This window comes from Poromitra crassiceps, assembly GCF_964638095.1.
Source record: "Poromitra crassiceps genome assembly, chromosome: 26".
Taxonomy (NCBI): Eukaryota; Metazoa; Chordata; class Actinopteri; order Beryciformes; family Melamphaidae; genus Poromitra; species Poromitra crassiceps.
The window spans coordinates 9,705,062-9,731,561 of NC_139640.1; the positions used below are offsets into that span (position 1 = coordinate 9,705,062).

The 26,500-nt window shown below is 44.1% G+C and overlaps 1 protein-coding gene across 1 annotated transcript in view; it reads right to left on the reverse strand.

The window, feature by feature from the left end:
• tmem145 (transmembrane protein 145) overlaps positions 1–26,500 on the reverse strand; it is a gene marked incomplete at its 3' end in the record, with an annotated part of 74,210 nt that overhangs the window by 26,740 nt on the left and 20,970 nt on the right. Inside the window, exons 2-5 of the mRNA XM_083661236.1 lie at positions 17,737–17,811; positions 13,835–13,912; positions 12,080–12,166; positions 10,582–10,683 (exon numbers count right to left, since the gene is read on the reverse strand). Coding sequence (XP_083517362.1) covers positions 10,582–10,683; positions 12,080–12,166; positions 13,835–13,912; positions 17,737–17,811 — 342 coding nt within the window. The remainder of the gene's footprint in view (positions 1–10,581; positions 10,684–12,079; positions 12,167–13,834; positions 13,913–17,736; positions 17,812–26,500) is intronic.

Genomic DNA, 26,500 nt, shown 5'->3' on the forward strand with positions numbered 1-26,500 from the left:
GAGCGTATATTCACCCGGGAGAAAAATCGCTGGGCGTCCGAGCGACAGAGACAGAGCGATGGGGAGAAAATACGCTCATCGCCCGAGATGAAATATCCCAACTCGAGCGAAATTACGCTGGCATCAGTCGCTCGCTGTTCAACGCTGATTGGCTGCCGTGTTGAGAGTGAGTCAAGGATCACACTGGCTTGGAACAAACCGCTGGTTTATTAGTGTGGCAACAAACCGCATTGACAGCTGATTGACAGCCTGACAGCTGACATGAAAAACGTTTTTAGCAAAAAAAAAAAAAAATACAAAATTTGCTAAATTCATTGCGGGCCACTTAAAAACGGGCAGCGGGTCGCAGTTGGCCCGCGGTCCGTAGTTTGGCCATCCCTGCTTAATACAGTCTACGGGCCTGTTACATCTTTTATCGTCTCCTACATTGTTTGTCCGATGACCATTCTGCATCCATCCGTAGTATATAGGCTCAGCCTATTTTTGTCGAGAAGATTTTTTAATTTTCTCCAAAACTTTTCTCTCTCTCTCTCTCTCCCTCTCTCTCTCTCTCTCTCTCTCTCTCTCTCTTTCCTTTACTGGAAATACAAGGAAGTGGACTACATCACCGGTGGGCGTCGACATGTTTACGATTGGCTCCTAGCCGTAACGTTGGAATCCCACGGGGGAAAATGAAAAGGCTTGTGCAGCAAACCACTTTTGAAATGTTGTCAATTTTCCGCAGTCATGCAAATAAATAGTGTTGCATTGAATTGGGAGAGCGAGGGAGAGACGGAGAGACGGGGAGCAGAGAAGAAGAAGAGGAGAGAGAGAGACAGGAGAGCTGGAGCACACAGAGCTCATTTCACAGACACAAGTTCAAAGCCGATGGAGTCTGGGGCTTGTTGCAGTGGAACGAGAGGGAAGGGAAAGGGATAGAAAAAAGACTTTGATTTCATTTGGCAGCCTGAGACTCCATCTCTCACTCCCTCTATCGAAAAGGGCAAGAAGCATATAGCATAGCAAGCATAGCATTTTGTGGCCCGTGCCACAAAATCAATACAGACGCAAAGAGCATAGATGAATGTAAGAGGGAGAACATTAGTAAACAGGTAGAGGAGGAGACAGTAAAGAAAGAGGAGCAAATGCAAAGAAGGAAAGAGGTGAGGAAATCCATGGGAGATCAGAGCAGTATTTCTCGGGTGTTGCAATGTAAGGTGGTCAATAGGGTGCACTGGTCTAAGTGTAAGCTGGCGAGGATTTTTCCTGACATTGATCCCGCGTGTGATAAATGTCGGCAAGCTCCTGCAGATCTTTGTCATATGTTTTGGCTGTGTCCCTCTCTCTCTTCCTACTGGGAATGCGTTTTTGATACTTTATCTAAGGTCACTTCGGTGCCCATTGAGCCATCCCCAATTGCTGCACTGTTTGGAGTCCTGCCAGCTGGGACTCCTCTGCCCAAATACTTCTTAGATTTTGTGGCTTTTCTAACTCTTCTAGCGAGGCGATCAATTCTAATGAATTGGAAAGGTCCCTACGCTCCCACTCATTCTCGGTGGGTGGGGGACGTGCTGCATTTCATGCAGCTGGAGAAAATTAAGCATACCCTACGAGGCTCCCTGGCTGCACAAGTACTATCAAATCTGCCAGCCTTTTTCACAATATATAAATGGCATCCAAACTATGACCTCTTTTTATCCTTAATTCTGTCTACCCCCCCCCCCCCCTTGTTGTTGATCTTATTTAATATTATTTATTTACTTTTTTCTCTGTATGGTATCTGCTGAATATGTGAGCAACATGATCTACAAATCACTGGAAGTCTATTTCCTGAGCAACCAGGGAAACTTAGTCAAAGTTTTATCAGCTCAGATGTCCATGATAAAATTGTGGCTTCTTGATCAAGTCCATGTCTAGGCTATGATGTACAGCTTCTTTTGTGTATTTTGATATGCATGTTTTTTTTTTATCTCTCATTGCATAAACCATACTGTATTGAATGCTTCTGTTAATTATTTCATGTTTATATTGTTGTTGTTTTCTACATCTACCTGTTTTAGACCAAGGACCACAATGGAAATAAGTCTTGACTTTATTGTGCTTTATCCTTGATGTTATTCTTTGAGATCCGTGTGTGTACTTTGTTTAGTACATTGTATTTCAATTTGTAACCGTCAAATAAAATAAAATAAAATAAAATAAAATCATGGCTATCAGCCATCAACAGCCAATCAGTTTATCAGCTGAGATGTCCATAGTCATCAGCCATCAACAGCCAATCAGACTTCTGTGCTTCCCTGCTTGTGATTTTGTTTCATGAAAATTAGATCCATCTGGCAAGTTGATTACAGCCATTCAAACCTTTTCTTTTCTTTCTTTTTTTATATTTTTTTCCCCGATTTTTTATCCCATTTTTATCCCCCATTAGTGCTAATTTAATGTATTTATCCTGGTTGCTACTCCACCCTCTGCCGATCTGGGGAGAGCCGAAACTGGCTCCATGCTTCCTCCGAGACATGGGCAGTTAGCCAGCCGCTTCTTTTCACCTGACAGGGGAAGCTTCACCGGTAGGACATAGCACGTGGGAGGATCACGCTATTCCAACCAGTTCCCCTCCCTCTGAACAGGCGCCCTTAACGACCAGAGGAGGAACCACATTAGCAACCAGGATATTGCATGTTTTGGTGAAGGGGGTTCCTATATGAAGGAAACCCCCGGGAGGCACGGGGAGAACATGCAAACTCCACACAGAAAGGCCCTTTTTGACGACCCCACCCGGGCGGTGGGCACTCGAGGACATGCGGACGGGCACGCATTCCTTCAGCGTTCACAGCGTCCCAGGTGGGAATCGAACCCAGGACCTTCGAGCTGTGAGGCGACAGCGCTTACCACTGCACCACCGTGCCCCCCATTCAAACCTTTTCTTTTTTTTCTTTTCGTTTGTTTTTATTTTCAATTAATTCTGATCAATTATCTAATGATCACTTCCTAGCAAGCCATGTCAACTAATCAAAACAATCTAATGCTATGAAAGCCAACAGCAAAGCAGTGAGCAATACGACGTTGCCTGTTGTGTGAACACACGATTAGACACTCAAAGTGAACAGTTAACCAAATACGTAAATAACCTAAATTAGGTTTTTATTTTAATATTCACAAAGGATGCTTGAATTTAAAGGTATTTTTTTATGCTAAGTTAGTGTGTAAAGTACTATTTTTATTTACATGTGCTTCACGCCAAGAAAAACAATGAAGCATGCACATTTTGTGTATTCCAGTTCACAATTGATTTGTCTGAACAACCTTCATCTTGGCTGCCAGAGGTCCACTTCCAGATGCTCTGCTCTGTCATTTCCCTTTTCTCTGAGAATATAATGATTATTTGCAGCCTCGACTTCCTCCAGTAATGAATCGAGTGAAATTGCCTGGAAATGTTACATCAAAATCATCCTCGCCTTTTACAATTCTGCACGTGCGAGTCCACATCTCTAGCTTACTTAAAAACGCGAACGGTTTCTGTTGCCGTTGGTGCGATCGCTGCAGTCCAAGACTCCATATAAACTTCCACGCTGTATTATGTTCAGTCCACCACTTGCCCTCATGTAGCTTACTCGGCTAACGCTATAGCTTTAAGTTTAGTTTACTGGATTGCCTCATTGTATGGGAAAATACCAACACGTCTTCTCTTCAAACTAGCGGAGACTCCTTTTTGAGGGTGACATCATTGACCATATATGGACGAAAAGTGGACCCTAGCGACCTAGCACATGGCTATTATTGTGTTTACGGCCGTGGGTCCTTTGGGGGATCTACAATAGGCGACTAAGAATGTGCCTGAGGAAAAATGTAGCTTAAAATACGTTCATAGACTAGAGAACGTAATTCATATTATCTTTCCTCATTAATGATGATACATCGTTTCAACCGCCCGCAACCCATCCGCCGTTAATCAGAATGTTTATTTTTATGATGCAGCCCGCCCGCGGGGCGGGATATCCACGGTCAGCGCGGTTATAACTGCGGCCCGCGCATCACTAGTGGACATCCTTTGGTTTTAAGGTTTCATGAGCCGAAGAAGGTTTGGACCAACTTCAGCAGAGATGGAACGACTGCTGTACTGTATATGACAGCAGAGCTGTACTGTATATATATATATATGTATATGACAGGAGAGCTGAATAATTGAGAAATAGGAGGAAAAAAAACAGGGCAAAAGTAGAAGCCGATAAAAGTAAAGGGAGCAAGAAGGCAAGGAAGGAGCGTGCGAGCGGCGAAGAAGAGATGAGACCGACGACGAGACGGTAAGATGAAGCGATGGGGATGAGAAGAGGGAAGAAACAGATAAGTAGAGACATGGGCTGACAGGGAGGAGAGGCAGGACCAGGAATAAGAGAGATATGAGATGGCAGCAGCCGGCGCGGTGAAAGAGAGCTGAGAGGGAGCGAGACGTGGCCAATCACTGTGAGCGACAGAGGTATAGGAAACAGAGAGAGAGAGAGAGGTGTGAAAGGGAAGGGGAAGTGAGGCGGCGAGCGGGCGAGAGACGACGGACGGAATTGGCGTGGGGGCGTGTGGCGTGCATCTGTCCGCCGGAGTGGAGGCGGGCCTTTATACTGGAGTCCAGCGGCATTAGGGGCGTGTCTATAAGCGGAGGCTGGCCTGACACTCAACCACTCACTGCAGGAAGCATCTGTTCTAGGGGTGTCACGGTACACTTCAGTTCACGATACGATACGATACACGATATTGGGTTCACGATAACGATACGATACAGTACGATATTTTAACAATATTTTTTTGCGATCGATTTGTAAGTTGAGGGGGGGGGCATCCTCCCCGCTAATTTGAGTCATTTCACCATTTCATCCTCCGTTCTGTATCCTCCGTGTCTGTAACGTCCCTCGTGTGTTCAAACAAAGCAATGAAAAGGAGAGCGAGCATGCAATCAGATGCAGATCAGTGCCACCATGTTCAGCTTATTTTTTCCTCCCGATATGAGATTTCATCTCAACGGATACATAATGTCACGTTTTGATATCGCGATATATCGTGGGACGATATATTGTGACATCCCTAATCTGTACTGATCACGTCTCTGTTCAACCAGCTCTCTGTTCAACCAATAGCACAAGCACAACACACAAAAGGCATACACACACACACCGCACGCACACACACGCTTGTGTGATTGGCTGCGAGCAAAACCATTCAAACTATTTTGAATGGTATATAGTACCAGTATATAGTGCACAAAAAGGATCGAATGCAGGTATTGTTTGACTGGAGACATTTCGATGCTTACTTGTGGGGATATTTCAGCTGATACATAGTGGGTGAGTCCGTCCTCTTTGCAACACACAGTGATGCTAATACTAAACTCATGACAGCCAAGATAGTCCAAATGCATGTGGTTCAATTCATGAAGTTGACGTGTAAATGGAGCTTAGCGAAATTCTATAAGAAAGAGACGTGTTAGTTTGTCATTCATTCACTCTCCATTTATTTACACTCCTAGGAGAAACCCTCCAGTTGTCATGCCCATCACCCCACTTCTAGGAGAAACCCTCTAGTTGTTACGCCCTTGTCATCAATCACTCCTTTCCCGCAATTTCTTAAGATGAGACCTGTCAGTTTGTCATTCATTCACTCTCCATTTATTCACTCTGCTAAAGAGAAACACTTTAGTTGTCACGCCCACTCATTCATACCGCCACGACATCAATCAACCCTTTTCCCGCTTCTATCTAGCGTCACTGTTTGTGGGCGGGTAACGTTTAGATTAAACCAATCCGAGTAAGACACATCTTTCCATTCAGCCTATCATCATCTAGCTGTCAAAGCTAAAAGCCGCCTTTTCTCTTTGTGTGGTCTGCTGGGTCTTCAGTGCGTTCCTGCGACCCTCCTCCACCCCATTCTCCTCCAGTCCTCTCCGAGGTCTTCAGATTCAGAAGCCTTCTCCAGCAAGACCAAGACCACCTTCACCACCACCAGGTCTAGACTCCACGGGGGGGGGGGGGGGGGGGGGGGGGGGGGGGATATTCAATCCTACTCCTGCCTGCTCGACCCCTGCTGATCATGATGTCATGACGGAGTCTAATCGCCAAATATAATTGAATGTGCCTACAGGCTCATGTCATGGCCACACCTCAACCACGCCTCTAACCACTAACACGCCTCTAACCACACTAACCACGCCTCTAACCACACTAACCACGCCTCCAACCACACTAACCACTCCTCTAATCACTCGGCAAGCTTACTTATACCTGGCGAGCCCATTCTGCCCTCCTCCACCCTCCCTTCCCCTCATTCATACATCTTCTATCTCATCCCTAATTCAATCCAGTGTGACACCTCTCTCATGTCTCATCTAGGTTCCGTCTGGGGGTCTCTTTTTTTTTTATATATATATTTTTTCCCCAGATTTTTTATCCCATTTTTATCCCCCATTAGTGCTTATTTAATGTATTTATCCTGGTTGCTGCTCCACCCTCTGCCGATCTGGGAGAGCCAAAACTGGCTCCATGCTTCCTCCGAGACATGGGCAGTTAGCCAGCCGCTTCTTTTCACCTGACAGGGGAAGCTTCACCGGTAGGACATAGCACGTGGGAGGATCACGCTATTCCAACCAGTTCCCCTCCCTCTGAACAGGCGCCCTTAACGACCAGAGGAGGAACCACATTAGCAACCAGGATATTGCATGTTTTGGTGAAGGGGTTCCTATATGAAGGAAACCCCCAGGAGGCACGGGGAGAACATGCAAACTCCACACAGAAAGGCCCTTTTGACGACCCCACCCGGGCGGTGGGCACTCGAGGACATGCGGACGGGCACGCATTCCTTCAGCGTTGACAGCGTCCCAGGTGGGAATCGAAACCCAGGACCTTTCGAGCTGTGAGGCGACAGCGCTTACCACTGCACCACCGTACCCGTCTGGGGGATCTCTAATCAGCTCAGGCAGAAATACGCCTGAGACAGAATCAGCTCGGGAAGGAACACGCTTGAGACGGAAACCCCCCACTCTGAGTCTCACTCCGCCCGGTCATCAGCAGCACGTTCTCTCCCAGACCAGACAGGACGACAACACATGACATCCTCATGCACCTACACTTAAGCTGTGTTCACACCGAGATAATTATTTTTTCTCTCTGTCGCTCGATTCAACCCTTTGGAATCGCTCTGTCGCTCTGTTTAAATCCCTCATCAACAGGCACAATAATTGACGGACATCTGGGGGCTATAACGTTACGCAATGTCATGATATTTGTCCACTATGAGCCACCGTAGTTGTTTACAAGCTAAGCCTATCAGCGTGCTCCATACCGGTAGTACAGACTTCACTTCATGTCAGCTGTCAGCCTGTCAATTAGCTGTCAATGCGGTTTGTTGCCACACAATAAACCAGCGGTTTGTTTCCAAGCAGTGTGATCCTTGACTCGCTCTCACACGGCAGCCAATCAGCGTTGAACAGCGAGCGACTGATGCCAGCGTAATTTCGCTCGAGTTGGGATATTTCATGTCGGGTGACGAGCGTATTTTCTCCCTATCGCTCTGTCTCTGTCGCTCGGACGCCCAGCGATTTTTCTCCGGGGCGAATATACGCTCAATCGCTCGTTTGCATTGACTTTGTATGTAAACTCGACGCCAGCGAAAAACTTTAATAGGTCGGTGTGAACGCAGCTTTTACACCTCAACACATACACACATCTCAATCTTCATGAAACCTTTCAACTATATTATTGTTGTGGCGGATAATTATCCCTAGACTATAAAGCTGAATCATATTTTAATGATATCATTATGTTGGTTAAACACAGTCGAGATCCCGACCTGTAACAATATGCTAAATCAGTCACTCATTCAGTCTTTTTTCCCTGTTTCTCACACACACACACACACACACACACACACACACACACACACACACACACACACACACACACACACACACACACACACACAAACACACACACACACACACACACACACAAACAGAAGAACAGCCCACACACAGATAACAAAGTAGACGCACGCACACCAGTGTTGGGGGTAACTCATTACAAAAGTAACATATTACATGTAATAAATTACTTTTAGCAGTAACTCAGTAATATAACTTATTACTTATAGGATTTCAGTAATTTTATACCAGTTACTTTGTCAAGTAACTCAAGTTACAAATTGAGTTACATTTTATTCAATCAAAGCACATATTTAAAAAGATAAAATCATTTACTAATCAAACTTGTGTGTTTTTATGCAAATAACCACTATAGATGACAATAACAAAGGAAAAGAATAACATTTAGAATTTTTGGATTGTTTACACTGACTTCAAGGCGGTTGAAATTATTTTTCTGGATGGTTCCGGGGCGGCGATGTCATTCTGCTGCTGCTGTTGTTTTGGTGAAAGTAATGCAAAAGTAGTGTAATAAGTAACGAGTTACTCTACACACAAAGTAATATTGTAAAGTAACTTATTACTTTCAAATGAAAGTAACTAGTAATACGTAGTATATTACATTTTGAAAGTAACTTGCCCAACACTGACGCGCGAACGCACGCGCACACACACACACACACACACACACACACACACACACACACACACACACACACCACACACACACACACACACACACACACTTTCTTGGTGGGTTTCTGTCCTTGAGTGGAGCTGAGGGTGTAGGAGGATGCGTCATGGTGGATGACATGGAGCTCATGATGATGACTGCACTGAGCGCTCTGGTAACAAACAGCACAGCACAGCCCAGCTAGCTGCTACACTGCTCGTCTTCCTCCTCCCGGCGTATCATTAACACAACACAGTCCCATTATAAAAAGACACAATGCTTAGAACGTCCCCGGGGCAAACTAATCAATAGGCTACAGTGGCACCGCTGTGAGACATGTACGGGCCAGGTAGAGCGAGGAGGAAAGCAGGATATGGAGGTGAGAGACGAGACACAGTGATGAGGTGCCTGCAGGTGACCAGAGAGATACAGAGATGGCGGCATGGAGGATGAGCTAACATAACATGGGTTTATTGCAACTGTCTGTCTGTCTGTCTGTCTGTCTGTCTGTCTGTCTGTCTGTCTGTCTGTCTGTCTGTCTGTCTATCTCATAGTTCCTCATTGCGCGGCTCGCGAGACGCTGGCGGCTCTCGAAGCTTTAGTTGGCGGCTCTAAGAAATTGATTTAGATTTATTTATATATAGAAATAGATTTATTCATTTTTTAGATTCCCCCCCCCCCCCCCCCCCCCCCCCTGCTCTCCCCAAAATTTCAATAAACCTTTATGGCATATTATTACAATACAACAACACTGGTGTTGACAGTAATAGAAGGTGCCAAATCATTCAAAACAATAAGCATTTTGCTTTTAGGAGTATTGTGCCAGCTTGCAGCGCTGTTCCAAAACGTGTCAACGTGTGTCGTTGCCTGGGAAACGCACATCCCATAATACAACTGTTCACATCGCATCCCATAATAGTATGATGATACTTGGGATGCCATTGCGAACATAGATGTGAACAGGTTAGCTAGCTAAAACTTTAGCGTCGCCAGTGACGGCCCCCACCGTTGCGGTCGGGGTACGTTTCGAAATCCCTCCAGGCCTGAAAGATTTTCTAGGGGAAACTGGTGTGTGTGTGTGTGTGTGTGTGTGTGTGGAAAACAATAAAACAAAAAAATGGCAGGCAGATGTGCTTGGTTGGGGTGGCTTTTGGTGTTTTGCGGTAAAAGTGGCTCCTATTGACTTTGTCCTGCCAGTGCGGCTCTCATCGAAGAAATAGTGAGGATCACTGGATCACTAGACTCTAGTGCAAGATGCTCAAATGCGGAATCAAACACAGGGACACAAATGATGCTGATTTAAAACGTATTGAGTGCCAGCACAAAAGATAGCCTGGAAACACGTGGCACTTCAGAAAGCCTTCCTCACGGTGTGCTCAGACGTCTTCATCACTTTTATTTTCTTGACTGTGAGGATTTAGGGACATTCAAACCCAAAAGTGTTTTTGGAGCAACGCAACCTGGTGTTTCAACGCTGTTGTTTTTGGAGGAGCGCTGTGGAGCGTTTTAAAGCTGAAAAAAGTTGAACATTGAGGAAAAGTGCCCTGATTGTCTTTTTCACTCCTCCTACCTTTTCTCCTTCCGGGGGATTTTCAACCTCGGCTGCTGCCAGAATTGGCAATAATCTGGCTTTCATGTTGACAGTGAACAACATCAAACAGACAAAACCAGCTGGTTACCGTCCGTGTGGTCGTTGTGTTCTGATCTGTACTGCACGCGACTACAGGGGAAAACAAATGGAGCGGAAAAAAAACGCTCCGTGCGCTGTGTTTTGTGCACAATGGAAGCGCTCTCAACATGATTTTCATAGCGTTCAGCTTTTTTTTCTGGGGCATTTAGGAATTTCAATCAACACCTCTGAGTCACTGCTCATCAGTGAGAGGAAAAGAGAGTATGTACGTGTGTGTTTGCGTGTGCAGCGGGCGAGTGTGTTTGTGTGGGAGTGGTGTGCGTCGCCAAGGCAACCGTCTGGTGAGGGAGAGGGGGGAGGAAAGGTCACCGGGGGGGGGGGGGGGAGGTCAGCGCTTACCCCACACTTGCTGAGAGCGATGTACCACCATCTCTCCCTCACTGAGCGAAAACTACGACCACCCACACAGCTCAAAACCTCCTCATCCCCATCTCCCTCCACCTGAGAGAGAGAGAGAGAGAGAGAGAGAGAGAGAGAGAGAGAGAGACGCACACACAGACAGGGACAGAGAGAGAGAGAGAGGGAGAGAGGGAGAGAGAGAGAGAGAGAGAGAGAGGAGGAAGAGAGAGAGAGAGAGAGAGAGACAGACGCACACACAGACAGGGACAGAGAGAGAGAGAGAGAGAGAGAGGAGAGGGAGAGAGGGAGAGAGAGAGAGAGAGAGAGAGAGAGAGGGAGAGGGAGAGAGAGAGAGAGAGAGAGAGAGAGAGACGCACGCACACAACAGAGACAGGGACAGAGAGAGAGAGAGAGAGAGAGAGAGAGAGAGAGAGAGAGAGAGAGAGAGAGAGAGAGAGACACGCACACACAGACAGGGACAGAGAGAGTGAGAGAGAGAGAGAGAGAGAGAGAGAGAGAGAGAGAGAGACACGCACACACAGACAGGGACAGAGAGAGAGAGAGAGAGAGAGAGAGAGAGAGAGAGAGACACGCACACACAGACAGGGACAGAGAGAGAGAGAGAGAGGGAGGGAGGGAGGGAGAGGACACTGTTATACAAAAACACAGAAACACATTTAATTATCGCAACAGACTCAAGCTTGAGATATCAAAGCTACTAACACAATTCACACTCTGATATATAATATAGCCAAAAGAACAAGAACCACTATCAGCCACAACAGGAGAGTCAAGCTGGCAAGCAAAACTACAAGCTGACTTTTTTTTGTGAGGCCTGTGGGTCTACCCCAATAAATAAATACATAAATACATACATACATACATACATACATACATAAATAAAGATAAAAAAAAAAAAGTTTGACCCATCCAGGCTGACTGAATGTATAATCAGCAGTGGAACTGAGTGAATCAGTAAAACAACCGTTTTGGGATTCACATTACAGGAAGCAAGGACATACTCCAGACCATTAGTTCTCCCTCTCTCTCTCACACTCTCTCTTGCTGAGTGTGTGTGTATGTGTGTGTGTGTGTGTGTGTGTGTGTGTGCGTGTGTGTGCGTGCGTGCGTGTGTGTGTGTGTGTGTGCGTGCGCGTGCGTGCGTGCGTGCGTGCGTGTGTGTGTGTGTGTGTGTGTGTGCGTGCGTGCGCGCGTGCGCGCGCGTGTTTTACCTCTTTTGCATACGGTAGGCTACTTCTGCACCTCTTTTGCATAACAACGGCATAAACAATGGGAAAGATAAAAAATGAATTTAACTGTCTGATCATAAAAATGAATAATGTGATACTCTGTGAATCCCTGCAGGAGAATTAAAACTACAGCACTGCCAGAGCTGGTTGGGATTCAGTGGACACTTTGGGTTGAACCCAGTGTGTGTGTGTGTGCGTGTGTGTGCGTGTGTGCGTGTGCGTGTGCATGTGTGTGTGTGTGTCCTTACCACACAGCCTGACCAGGTGTAGCGTGTGGTGAGGTTGATGACCTGGTTGTTCTCGGGCCTTAGCACCGCCTCCTTCTGGTAGCAGTTCTAAAGGTGAAAGCAGACACAGTCAAACTCAAAGCGACATCACAGTAGGGCTATATGACATCACAGTAGGGCTATATGACATCACAGTAGGGCTATATGACATCACAGTAGGGCTATATGTCAATGGCTGCAACTAACGATTTTCATTATCAATGAATCTGTCGATTATTTTGTCTATAAAATGTCACAAAATGGTGATAAATGTCGATCACTTTCCCCCCAAAGCCTCAATTCTTTTGTCCTGACCAACAGTCCACAACCCAAAGATGATCAGTTTACTGTCATATAACACTAAAGGAACCAGAAAATATTCATAATTAAGCATTTTTTAATTAGCATTAATCCACTCCACTCCCTGATGCTTGATAGTTCTGGATGGCTTGGGGGCAGGACTCGATAAGCCTCGGCTTCTTCCTGGCCCTTTTCAAACCGTTTTCTGATGGAGTTGACTTATTTTTCTCATGGTTGTTATTGGTTTTATAATCCTGTTTTTTACTTATTTGTTTGATGTATTAGGTTTTAACTGTTTGAAATAAATCTTAAAAAACAAAAACGCTCTTCTCTTTCCTCTAAGATCCAAGCAGGTCTCTACTTCCTCTACTTAGGAAGTCTTAGGTGCTTAGCCTAGTTTCACAGCACAGATCCTATGAGAGAACAATGCACTGGTTATTAAGCAGCTGAGTGGGGATGCGGAGGGCAGCAAGGGTCTATCGAGAATGAATGGCCCCATTGTACATTTTTTATTGGTTGTAAAAGCAATATAATGTCAATATATATACAGATCCTTTCCAAAAAAATAGAATATCATGGAAATAACATGGATGACCGTGGACTTCAGCCGATTGTCAAGCAAAGACGATTCAAAAATTTGGCAGAGATTCAGAGGGAGTGGACTGAGGCTGGAGTCAGTCATAACTGAGAAGTAACTGCTGATTTTCTTCACACTATAATCATTTCTTGAAATACTGTATTGGGGGTTTTCTGGAGCTGTAGGCCAAAATTATGAAAAATGAAACAAATAAAGGCTAGAAATATTTCACTTTGTCTGTAATGAAACTATAATCTATGAAGGTTTCACTTTTTGAAAGGAATTATGGAAAAAAATAACTTTCCATGATATTCAAATTTTTGGGAAAGGATCTGTATATATATATATGCGTGTGTGTGTGTGTGTGTGTGTGTGTGTGTGTGTGTGTGTGTGTGTGTGTGTGTGTGTGTGTGTGTGTGTGTGTGTGTGTGTGTGTGTGTGTGTGTGTGTGTGTGCGCGTGTGAACATAGATTGTGTAAATCTCACTACATGGAATCTGATTTTGTGAGTTTCTACATTCCTGCAACTTTTCCATGTCATCGCCTACAAAGCAGATCAAACGAGTTCAAAGTGGGAAGTCTCTGGTGTCTCGCTCTGATTGTGTTCACAGATATGGATTTGCATCGTCCTAGATACTGAATATGTGCATGTACATGTATATTATCAATAATATATTTACCACTCTCGGGTCAAATCAACAGTGACACGTGGATTCTAAAAGGGTGTTATTTCCCTTCCGTACAGGCTTTCCACAAAACACAATGCCTAGGGTGTCTCCTCCTCCTGCTGCTCCTCCTCCTCCTCCTCCTCCTCCTCCTCCTCCTCCTCCTCCTCCTCCTCCTAGGGTGTCAGTATCTCACCTTTTCAGGCCTCTTGTACACAGATGGCCACTGAGAGCTGTCATCAAAGTAGAGCAATATGTTCTGACAGCACCGAGACTGCGCAGGACGGAGACATGGAGAGATCGAGAGAGAGAGGGAGGGAGAGAGAGAGAGAGAGAGGTTAGGAGAAAGGCAGGGGTGGGGATGCGCAGAGAGGAGAACGGAGAGGAGGGGGAGACGAGGAGGCAGGGAGGGTGGGTGTGAGATTTATACGTCAATAGCAGTTTCCAAAGTCCGCAGGGCTAAAAGAGCTAAAAGACCTTTTACTAATGCATTGGTAAAAGGGGGGCAGAGCAGAAGAGCAAAACAGATGGATAAGGATGGAGAGAAGGAGGGCAAAAGGAGGAGAGGAAAGGAAAAGAGGACACGGTATATGTGGAGTATCACAGGAATAGCCGGAGGAAAGAGAGTGAGAAGCAGAGAGGAGAAGAGGAGCGATAGCATCAATTTGGAGGAGGGAGGAGAGAGCGGAAGAGAGAGAGTGAAGTCAAGAAAGAGAGGATGGTAAAAGAAGACATGTAAAAGATTGATGTTGCCAGTGATAGAATATAGTAAAGGCCGACCGATACTGGATTTTTGAGGCCGATGCCAATACCGATATTAGGGAGTAAAAAAATTCCGATATATCGGCCGATATTCTTTTATTAAATATACACATTATAATATTACATAATATTTTTGCAATGATCCCTCAAATATAAAACACTGACAAAGATATGACTTGACATGACTTGAGATATGTAATGTAGGCAGGATATTCTACAGCTTATCAATCAATTTTATTGTCCAAAATGACATCAACGCAATGAAACAGTAAACTTAACCGGGGATTTAATAATTATAAATAACTAGAAATACAAAAACACAAATAGAACAAATATAAAATATAACTTGAATTAAGGAAAAAGATCAAATATACACAACATGTTGTCTATGACTTAAAAAATACAAAATGAAAAAATATCGGCATATCGGCCAACATATCGGCCGATACCGATATATCGGTTATCGGCCAATATCGGCCGATAATATCGGAGGACCGATATATCGGTCGGGCTGTAGAATATAGTGTGGCATATTGGCTGCTACAGAGGGACAAGGCAGCAAATTCAATACATGGGAAGGCAGACTGTGGCAATCTGGCTTTGGCAATTTGGAAAATGAAAAGAAAAACGATATATGAAAACGAACACAAGCATGTACGGAGGTACACACACACACGCACACACACACACACACACACACACACACACACACACACACACACACGCACACACACTGGATGATTTATTTATGTCTATGCAAATACGAGCATACAAAGGAGGTCAAGGACATAAACACTATTAATGCAGTCACATATTGAGTCAGCCAGTTACATACAGACAGTAAAAGTGCCTAATTGGCAACCACATTGTTGGATACACACACAGGCTTATAACAGTGTCAGGTGGAAAGATAACAGTCAGTATCCACTCCATGGTGAAAAAGCAACGCCTCCTGCATATTGAGCAGGCTTACCAGTGATAGCAGATACTGAAGAATGCCTCACTAACTGCTTGAGTACAGCCGACCTCTAGAACACCTCTCTAAGATTTGCAGTGACAACAGCAGCAACATCAGAGGCCGTAGTAATCACAAAACATATCTTACTGTACCAGTAGGAGGATTCCAAAATAGCACTACACTTGCTGGCTAAGAGTTTCCCCTTTAAAGTCGAGGTGAACCCGTTGGTCACGTGCATCTGAGTCCGTTTCAGACTGAAAACAAATTGAGAGGCGGACCATATACGGTGTCGATGATTTGATTTGACAATTCTGTCGACTGGCTTTGGCATCGGGCCAATCCTGGCGTGTTGTCGTGCTACGAGAGTGGGATCCGCGGAGCACCAGGCAGCCACCGGCTTCGTGCGGAGCGAGCGGACAATCCGATGCATGGGTGTTGCTCGCCCGCCTGGAATCTCCGAGAGACGACCCCTGACAGCCAGGGAGGCTTTCAGGCTCGGAGGCGCGCGCCATTATCGTTATAAATGTAAATAATATTCCTGGAATGCGCGTTTTAACGACCCAGTTACATTTCTTTGCATTCTTAGAGATTATAGTTTTTGTTTTTTGGTCATGTTTCTAACAATTGGCCAAGTTAGTAGTTAGTTTATGGGATAGGAATTCTGCCAGATGACAGGCACTAGGCGCCATTTTCTACTTCATTTGGAAGAGAAAATTATCCTGAAATGAAGATTTGATTGACAGCTGCATGTCGGGATACGATTGGTTGAAATGGGGTAGAAATTTGATAGTACTAGGTGACGTCAGCAAACTGCACATTACTGTTATCAATGAAATCTTGAAAAATGAACTTTTGATGTGAAAAAGTGTGAAAAACTAAAGAAATTAGACATTTGTGATATTTTTGGCATACATTATTAAATAGGTGCACTGCATACCCAGGTATTTGAACTAAAAGAAAAGAAAAGTCATTTTTGGGTTCAGCTGGACTTTAAAACCTACTGTAGTCACGAAGCTGCTGAGAGTGAGACCAACTTTCACTAAAGGAATCTTAGTAAGGGGTTGACCTCGTTGCTATGGACGATGTGGTGTTTCATGAAACAGCCATTTCAGAAATACTGTTGGAGGAACTGTATCATGTTTCCATATTCATATAAAGGCACAGTGGCTCCTGCATTACATCGCTGGCTTGCTGGGGAAGCTAAGCACTTCTGACTCTAGTTAGGCCTTGGATGGGAGACCGTGGTGCTGAAAGTGGTGGTGGAGGACCAGTAGGAGGTGCTCTTCCCTCTGGTCTCATGAATAAAAGATCCCACACTCTTTGCAAAGAGTAGGGGTGTAACTGGCTAAATTCAAAACACCTTCCATCATGGCCACCTAATCATCCCTTGATATCTAATTGGCTACTAATTAGTAGTAGTAGTAGTAGTAGTAGTAGTAAAGATTTTAAAATAAAATGTCAAATAAAAGTGTCACTGATTTAACAACTAATCTAGTGCCTAGTCAATTACAGCTAATTGTCAGCACAATGTCAGCTCGTTAAACAATTAGCGATATTCCACCAGCATTTTAATGATCAGACTAGAATAACCATGGCTGATAGTAAGTTGTGTGCCGCTACATTGTGCAAACTAAAACTAAAACTAAACTCGATGCAAAAACAGCTTTTACTTCTTGACAAACTTGTGCATGAAAGTAAAGACATTAAACAAAAATTTGGAATTGGGATCAAAAATATAAAAAAAGGAAATACGGGGAAATACGTATATGCCGGCAAACGAATGGATTAGGCCAATTCTTTTCAACTGGCTTTATTTCACCTAGATAGACCACAATGTTTGAGTCTCTATCATTCAATGTATTAAAATGAACATAAATGTATACATTAATAAACCTCGCTATACACGTCATCACAGATTATATTAACATGTCATCCACAATTGGAAATATTTATTGCATTTATTAGAAGGAGGCTCAGCACCCACGGCTCTATCGCCTATTGCCTCAGTTTAGAAAGTGTCCTTGGGCACTCAGACAGCATAACGGGGCGGCAGCCATTTTAGGATTGTTTGTGATTTGATCTGATTTAGGAGCTGGTTTTAGTGCTGAAATACTTTGTGAAATCTTAGACCACAAATTTAGGAGTGCTAAAATTAGGACTGACAGAGTTTCTTCTAAATTAACAAATTGTGAGCTACTTTTAGCCTTTTAGCTGTTTTGTGAATACGGCCCCAGGGGTGTTAGCTGTAATATCAGAGAACACTTCTGAATCCTCACTACAGTACACAGACAGAACATGCTCTGCTTGACCGTAGAATGCTTATTATTATGCTCTATTTTATAATAAACACATGCACGCACAAAAACGAGTCATCCTACCTTAGGATAGCGGAACCGGAAGTCCAGACGTCCAAAGTCGGTGAGAAAGCAGAAGCGCGTGAGGAAGACCCAGTCCTGGAGTTAAGAGGACAGAGAGAGGAGCGGGAAAAGAAAACATTAACATCAGTGGAAAGGGGGAGGGAGGTGTTTCGCTTAAACAGATCAGTAAATAACTGTGCAATATCTGACTTACAGTCTTGTTTACAATCGTTTACACTTATCACAAAGAGTTTGGAAATTTGTGTTTGGTTGAACATTTGTAAGGAACATGCATTTGTGGGATGAACAGCACAGCTGAGTATTGTTTATTGTTTATTGTTTATTAAGGATCCCCATTAGTCCACACCAAGGTGTAGGACTACTCTTCCTGGGGTCCAACACATAATTTAAAAAGACAACATAAAGACATTGGAACAGTTACAATTGATCTATCAAACAACAGCTTGGATAAACAACTTCAGTTTACAACAAAAATATGCTCAAACTACAAAATACAACACAAACAAAAATAACTAACTAATTAACGAAAAAACTGAAATTAATGTCCTTATTCAAAGTTGCTTTTTTTAACTTCTTCTTGAAATTATATTTGTTACTAATCATAGTAATATTGCCAGGCAAACAATTCCAATATTTAACAGCCCTATACATCACAGTTCTTTTTAGTGCATTGGTTCTAGGTAGAGGTAAAATGAATTTAGTGCTTGAGGCGTGTCTGGTTGAGTAGTTGTGTCTGGTGTCTATGGTTTTTAGCTCTTTCCTTATACAATGTGGTTTACCAGTTTTAACAATGTTGAATAAAAAAATGACAATACTGCATGTCAGCCTCTGTTCTACTCTCAACCAGGACAGTGCAGCATGCATCCACTCCACGCTGCTCCTAACAGAGCAGCGGAGAGCAAGGCGCGCCGCCCTGTTCTGGGTGTACTGAAGTTTCATCAGATCTTGTTTTGATGCACTTGACCAAACTGTTGGGCAATAGTCGAGGCGTGATAGGACTAAAGATTGTAATACTATTTTAACCGTTTGGTTATTCAACAGGTGTGCACTACTTCTAATCATTGAGATACCACTACTCATTTTAGACACTGGGGCCCTATTCTCCCACAGGCCATCGGCGCTATTACGGGCCTTAACCGCAAAAAAACGTGCCTTGCGCCTGTTTCGGGAAAATAGCAATAGGCTTTAGGCTGCCAAATGCGCTTTAGGCCGAATGGGCGTGGCGGAGTCCCTGAATGCGCCAAAGTGGGCGTGTCGGCGCTAAATACCGGCGTACTACTATCTTCCAGCCATCTTCCGACCTGGCCTACTTTTAGCGCTTTGCGCTTTTGAAAAGCAGGCCTAAAGCAGGATTCTGTGCACCGGGGACAGGAAAGTGAATGGAGAATACAATATATAGAAAAAAATACTTTAGAATACAATAGAATATAAGATTGCAACCCTTCTCAGGCTTTGGGTGAAGCTGTAATGCAGTTTCATAAATTTAGTTTAGGCTATCATAATAATCCCCATTTATGTGTAATATAGCTCTACGTTTTATTACCCCCCCCCCCCGAAATTAGCTAGGCTACTAATATTACTAATATTCCTAATTAATATGTATTATTATTTCATTCAGATAATTGACATTATAGGCATGTATATCGTTTAATGTGAGAGAAAGGGAGAGAGAAAGAGAGAAACTGGATAAACTGTTGTGTAGCGCTTCTTCAAACCCCACTCTTCATTACAGCTATTCATTACAGAATTGTCTGTTGTATTTATTTTTTCTGTGTGCAAAGCATAGAAAGTTAGAATTATTTCCAAATGTTTCCCCCGTCTGTGGCAGCGGAGCTGTCCGAGGTGCTGAACAAGCGCAGCGCATAGACGGCCACCTGGGGCGGCTCACTCAGGCGGTCCAGGACTGGGCGCGGGCGTCGGCGGGGTAATTCTCCTCCCCAAACAGTGCGCGATGGTACATTTGAACCTGAATGGATAGATGAATAAACAACTTAAGTAAAGAGTTGTTTTGTAGCTATTCAAAATGAATGGTGGACAGATATATCACCTGATTCGCCAGCACCATCTTCTCCTCAGCTGTGAATTTAGTGGATCGGTTTTGGTCTGCCATATTGATCACACTGCGCCAGCTGCTGCCAATCTGGCTTTTAAAGCCCCTCTGATTGATTACTGAAGATTTTATTGAGAATGAACATATTTGTCAGAGCCTGTGGGGGGGGGGGGGCATATATAGGCCAAATAAAATACAATTACTCAATAATAAAATCCAGTAAATAAAATAGAATAAAGTAATCAGATCCAGTAAAAGTGATAGGTGTCATTCAGAGGATGTTGCATCGTGCAGTGGGGGAGGAGAGATAAAACGATATCATTCTGGCCAAACTTTCATCTAATCTCATGACATCCAGCCATAGGCAATATTTTTTTCTATCAGATGCATTTAGAACATTATTTTCACTTTGGTCTTGCTATAGTGTAGCGTATTTACATGCTTGCAGTATTTTAACTGCAGTTAGATTGGTTTGAGAAGCATAATAATATGGAATAATAGCCTATATATGGAGATAGACAGACCGGATGAAGGGAGGGGGGGGCGGCGGAGCCCTTGGCTTTGTCTGGTTTTACCGGATTTGTCCAGGAATTGGAGCTTAAAAGGCAAGCGTGTGTCTCTTCCCTGCAATTCTCCAATGAGCGGACAATGCATAATTTTACGCTTAAAAGGCGTGGTTATAATGGTTGAGGCTGAGTTTAGCGCCGATACCAAGATATCAAGTGCGCCTTTCCACGCCCACTGCTTTGCGCTGCGGCTGGCGCTCGGCCTAGAAACTGCGCCGCTGCAACGATAGAGCCCCACATTATTAATATGAGTTGACCAACTCAACCGCTCATCAATTACTACACCCAACAATTTGGCCTCTCTGACTTGCTCAATAGCATCTCCATTCAACACAAGACATAATTTATTTTCATTTCTCAAGTTATTCCTAGAGGCTAGCGTGATACTCTTTGTTTTTGAAACATTTAACTTCAATTTGTTTTCACCAACCCATTTGGAAACCAGCATTAACTCATCCTGCAAAGATCTACTAACCGACTCCACACTCTCCGAAGATACATACATTGTCGTGTCGTCAGCATAAATTTCCATGCTTGCCTTGTTTAATACATAAGGTAGATCATTAACAAAAATAGAATAGAGTAAAGGCCCCAAGCAACTCCCTTGTGGTACACCACATTGGAGGGTCTTCATTTCCGAAAGTGTTCCATTGAACAATACACATTGTTTTCTATTATCCAAATAACTATTCATTAACTTACTCGAAAACTCAGTGAAGTTGTAAGCTGATAGCTTCCTGAGGAGTAGCTCATGATCAATTATGTCAAATGCTGCGCTAAAATCCAGAAGCACAGCACCCACGATTGACTTTCTATCTACTTGTTTCAGCCATTCATCTGTAAGTGCTGTGAGTGCTGTACTTGTGGAATAGCCAACCTTGTATGCATGCTGGTGTTCTGAGTCAATGCTGTTTTCTCTGAAATATCTTTGAATCTGGTCATACATAATTTTCTCGAAAAGTTTGCTTACAACAGGCAATATACTTACAGGTCTGCTGTTCGGTCCAGCAAAGGACTCCCTAGTGTTTTTTGGCAGTGGAGTGATCTTTGCTATCTTCCATAAGTTTGGGTAAACACTGTTCTTAAAACACAAATTAAAAATGTGACAGATAGGTACTGCTACAAACTCTGTATGTGGGTACAAACTAAGTATGTGGGTTGCACCCATGTAAAATGTGCCCAAATCTTCTCTGCCACTACTGAACAGTGTATTCTCCTGCTGGTATTGACTCTTGTTTGGAGCTCCAGGTGCCCCCAGGTGCTGCCAATCAGGTTGCGCTGGTGTAGCTAACACCGGCACTGGAACCTGAACATGTGGGTAAATGTGATGTTCAGCGATGAGTCGAGATTCTGCTCAAGGACGATTGAAGGTTGAAGGCAATCTCAATGCGGCGAGATATCGAGATGAGATTCTGCAGCCAGTAGCAGTCCCATATCTTCGCAAACCTGGGACCAAATGCCATTCTCCAAAATGTCAACGCTCACCCTCACAGAGCCTGGTGTATCAGAGAATACCTCCAGAATGTGGGGGTACAGAGAATGGAAAGGCCTGCCAACAGTCCAGACATCAACCCAGTAGAGCACGTGTGGGATCATCTTGGATGTGTTGTTCGTGCTAGAGTGACCAACAAAACCATGTTGGCTGACCTGCGATGAATCCTGGTTGAGGAGTGGAATGCCATCCCACAGCAGCATATGACCAGCCTGGTGACCAGCATGAAGAGGAGGTGCCAGGCTGTTGTGGCTGTGTATGGTTCTTCCACACGCTACTGAGGCTCCTGACTGTTTGTTTTAAAGCCCCATTCAGTAAGTTTTCCAACTGCGCCCTCTGCGTGCATTAGTATCGATAACGATATCGCCGTTCAAAGTCAACAAAACACAGCGCCAGAAAGCTCTATGTACATGTTGTGACATCGGGTACTCACCACGTGATGAAATAATAATCCATAGTTCCGTGAAACATCATTTTCGTAGCAAATCCGAATCGAGTTACTTCCTTGCTTTCATGCAGACAGCGCTTACGCTGTACAGCGCATGCGCGCGCCCTTTTCTTTTTTCTTTTTTATTGACACGGGACGCTGACAGCAAACTGCTTAGTCCCAGTGCTGGCCAATGGAGGGCGGTGTGGGATAAATAAAGCCGAGAGTCTCCCTATTACAAGTCAATCTACCATGTCCTAAGACTAAAAAGCTCTTATATTACAGTAAAAAATGTCAAAAATCTTACTGATTGGGGCTTTAAATTAATAAATTGTAAAATTGTCAATATGTCTTGGTTCTTCCTTGTTACTGATAGAGAGTTCAATCATCCAACCCACCAAACAACACCAAACAAGAATCAATACCAACGGCAGAATACACTGTTTGGCATTGGCAGAGAAGATTTGGCACATTTTACATGGGCGCAACCCACATACTCAGCTGTGCTGTTCATCCCACAAATGCATGTTCCTTACAAATGGGGCACCTCTAACAGAGAAACACACAGGCTTTCCAACGGTATACAATACATTGAGAATTAGCATTGTAACAACAGAGAAATGTTTGACCAAACACAAATTTCCGAACTTTTTGTGCTAAGTTACATAATGCTGTACATATACTGTATATTTTTCCTCTTATATACCAGTACATATTTATAATAGACACTTTACATAAACGTATTATTGTAAATAGCCGTTAATTTGTTTAAATGTACCTCTGTCAACCAGAGTCAAATTCCTTGTAATTGTACATAGTTGTTGGTCAATAAAGCTGATGCCGATTCTGAGGTAGCAAAAGGAAATAGAGATAAAACATGGAGAAGGAGAAGATACTGTGGTGTGAGTGGGTTATACATGTGGAAGAGAGAAAAGGGGGGGTGGGGGAGGGGGGGAGGGGGGGAGAAGATGTGGAAAAGTGGAGAGGGCATGAAGGGGTGCAATAAAGAAGGGACAGGGAAGAGAAGGAGAGAGGGAGAGGAGACCGTCAGAAAAGGCCAAAAGGACATAAGAGCAGACTTCCAGGAAAAGGTATCGGAGAGGACATGGGACGAGGGGATTGTAAAAAAGAAAGTAGGGATGGGGCCGATCAGATCCAATATCGGTATCGGGTGCCGATATTGGCACTAATTCACGGATCGGATCGGATCAGATTGAGAGAGAAAAATACGATCCAATTTTTCTTTTTTTTTTCAATTCCAGCACGGGCGCTGGCCATAATTTGCCCATGTATAATAGAAGTATCCTTCTTTGCCTTGTATATTTTGTTAATTTTGTCTGCTTTTTGCAAGGTATATTTAAAAATAATAATAATAATTGGCCAAATCTTTGCCTATACTGTATATTCAAGAAAAATATAAAATACTCAGATCTGCCCCAACCTTACTTACTTTTAAAAATAGACTAAAGACTTATGTTTACCGTCGCTTTTAACTGCTGACAGCTACTATGCAAACCCAATGAGTCCTCTATAAGTTTTTAGCTCTTTTTGCAACTGCTGCGCCTGTTGCTTATTGCACTTTTTATACTCTTTTTTTTAAGTTTTGTTGTGATGCTTTTAAATGTCCATTTTATTCTCTTGTTTTATTCTTTTATTTTCCTGTCAACCATTTTATGTGAAGCACTTTGAATTGCCTCTGTGTATGAAATGTGCTATACAAATAAACTTGACTTGACTTGACTTGACTGGTATTGGCAGATATCCAAATTCAGGTATCGGAATCGGATCGGACGTGAAAGAAGTGGATCGGTGCATCCCTAAAAGAAAGGAGGTAAAAAAAAGAAGAGAAAAAGGGCGAGGGAGGTAGAGTGAAGAGGGTCAACTTCCTGCTGAGAGGGTCTAAGCAGAGGGCAGGAAGAGGGTTGTCCACTGCATTAATGAGAGAGAGGGGTTGAGAAGAAATAAGATCTTAATATAATTCAGCCATAAAGTTGGCAGCATGAGAGCAGATAATAGTGCTGATGGTGGTACTTCACTGGGCTTACATAAGGCACTGCACCACGGGCAACAACGGATCAGTCAGCGCCGGGCTTTGACTATATACAGCTGTGGGCAACAGACAGCACAGATACACAGCAGCACTAACACCACATCACTTCTATGCTATTTACACAGTCTTCTTCACGTGGAGAGCTGAATCAAGCCAACAGATCTAGAGGGAGTCAGAGGGGGCAAAGAGTTTACATTCAAAAGCTGTGTTCACACCGAGATATTTATTTTTCTCTCTGTCGCTCGATTCAACCCATTGGAATCGCTCTGTTGCTGTGTTTAAATCGCTCGTCAACAGGCACAAGAATTGACGGACATCTGGGGGCTATAACGTTACGCAATGTCGTGATATTTGTCCACTACGAGCCACCGTAGTTGTTTACAAGCTAAGCCTATCAGCGTGCTCCTAACGCGAGCTCCATACCGGTAGGACAGACTTCACTTCATGTCAGCTGTCAGCCTGTCAATCAGCTGTCAATGTGGTTTGTTGCCACACAATAAACCAGCGGTTTGTTCCAAGCCAGTGTGATCCTTGACTCACTCTCACACGGCAGCCAATCAGCGTTGAACGGCGAGCGACTGATGCCAGCGTAATTTCGCTCGAGTTGGGATATTTCATCTCGGGCGACGAGCGTATTTTCTCCCGATCGCTCTGTCTCTGCCGCTCGGACGCCCAGCGATTTTTCTCCCGGGCGAATATACGCTCAATCGCTCGTTTGCGTCGACTTTGTATGTAAACTCGATGCCAGCGAAAAACTTTAATAGGTCGGTGTGAACGCAGCTTTAGTGAGATATCCACTCTTTATGGATGGGGGGGTGGGGGGGGGGGTCGTGGACACTTGTTCTTGTCAAATCGATTCAAACTAATAAAAGTACTTAGAAAAGAATATGATGTTCTTGGCTTTTTTTTAATCATACAGTAGGTAACATAAGTCCTTGGTTGAGAAAATGATGATAAATGACAGACTGACTATATTGTAGAATTATTGATGAATTGACTTTTTGTAATTGGATAATTAGCTATAGGGCTCTTCTTCAAATGTTGAAACGAGAAGACACAAAACATGGCCTCCAGCAGTGTTGTAGTCAAGTTACGATATCTCAAGTCCCAGGTGAGTCTCCATTACCGGAGTCCCAGTCCAGAGTTACTGAAGGTGAGCGTGCATCCACATAGAGGTGGAACACACACACACACACACACACACACACACACACACACACACACACACACACACACACAAAACTGTCTTTATCATCACAAATGCTGGCGAGTCTCCAAGTCTGAGTCACTAGATTTAGGTCAGTGCGGTCACTAGTCCTGAAAACGAGTCCACACCTACAACACTGGCCTAAAGGTCTTTGCACACACAGTCCGATTATTTTGGTATGCGTGTTTTTTAATCCGTCATCTGAAAACACAGACGGGTCCCAGCTCGCAAAAATCTATTGACTGATGCGAAAAACGCAGAAAATCGAACCTCGTCCGAAAACTTAAATGACGGACGTAATTGTCGGACTCGGGGTGTGTCAACGATGATTGACACAAATTAGGTCGTATTCTTTTTTTCGCCGTGCGTCAATTTCGGACGAAAACACGGACTTGGTGTGCAAAAGATTTAAGTGTGCTACACATATATGACCATGTTATTATCACTTGCGGTCAGACCACAGACAAGAAGCTGTTGTTGCATCTTTGGGATTCTTCATGCACTCTTCAACCATCTTCAACAGACCAGCAAACATTCATAATAAAAACTCCCCATGCGGCGCCATTATATAGTGTAATTACTATTGCCCTGCCTTCTCTCTACATAAACAAGCTCAGTAATTTCTGTGCTGAGAAATAAAGTGCAGCCGGAGCAGTGTAGCAGTGTAGCAGTGTGCCATATATCACAGCAAACAAAACCACAGACATATTTCAGCCTGTGCCAGCCAGCTTCAGCCCTCCAGCCTCTGAGCCATCACTCATGTCCAAACTCCAAAAGTCACTGAAGCCCCTCCTCCTCCCTCCTCCCTCCCCCTCCTCCCCCCTCCCTCCTCCTCCTCCCTCCTCCCCCCCCTCCCCCTCCCTCCCCCCTCCTCCCTCCCCCCCTCCTCCTCCCCCTCCTCCCTCCTCCCTCCCCCCTCCTCCTCCCTCCTCCTCCCTCCTCCTCCTCCCTCCTCCCTCCTCCTCCCTCCTC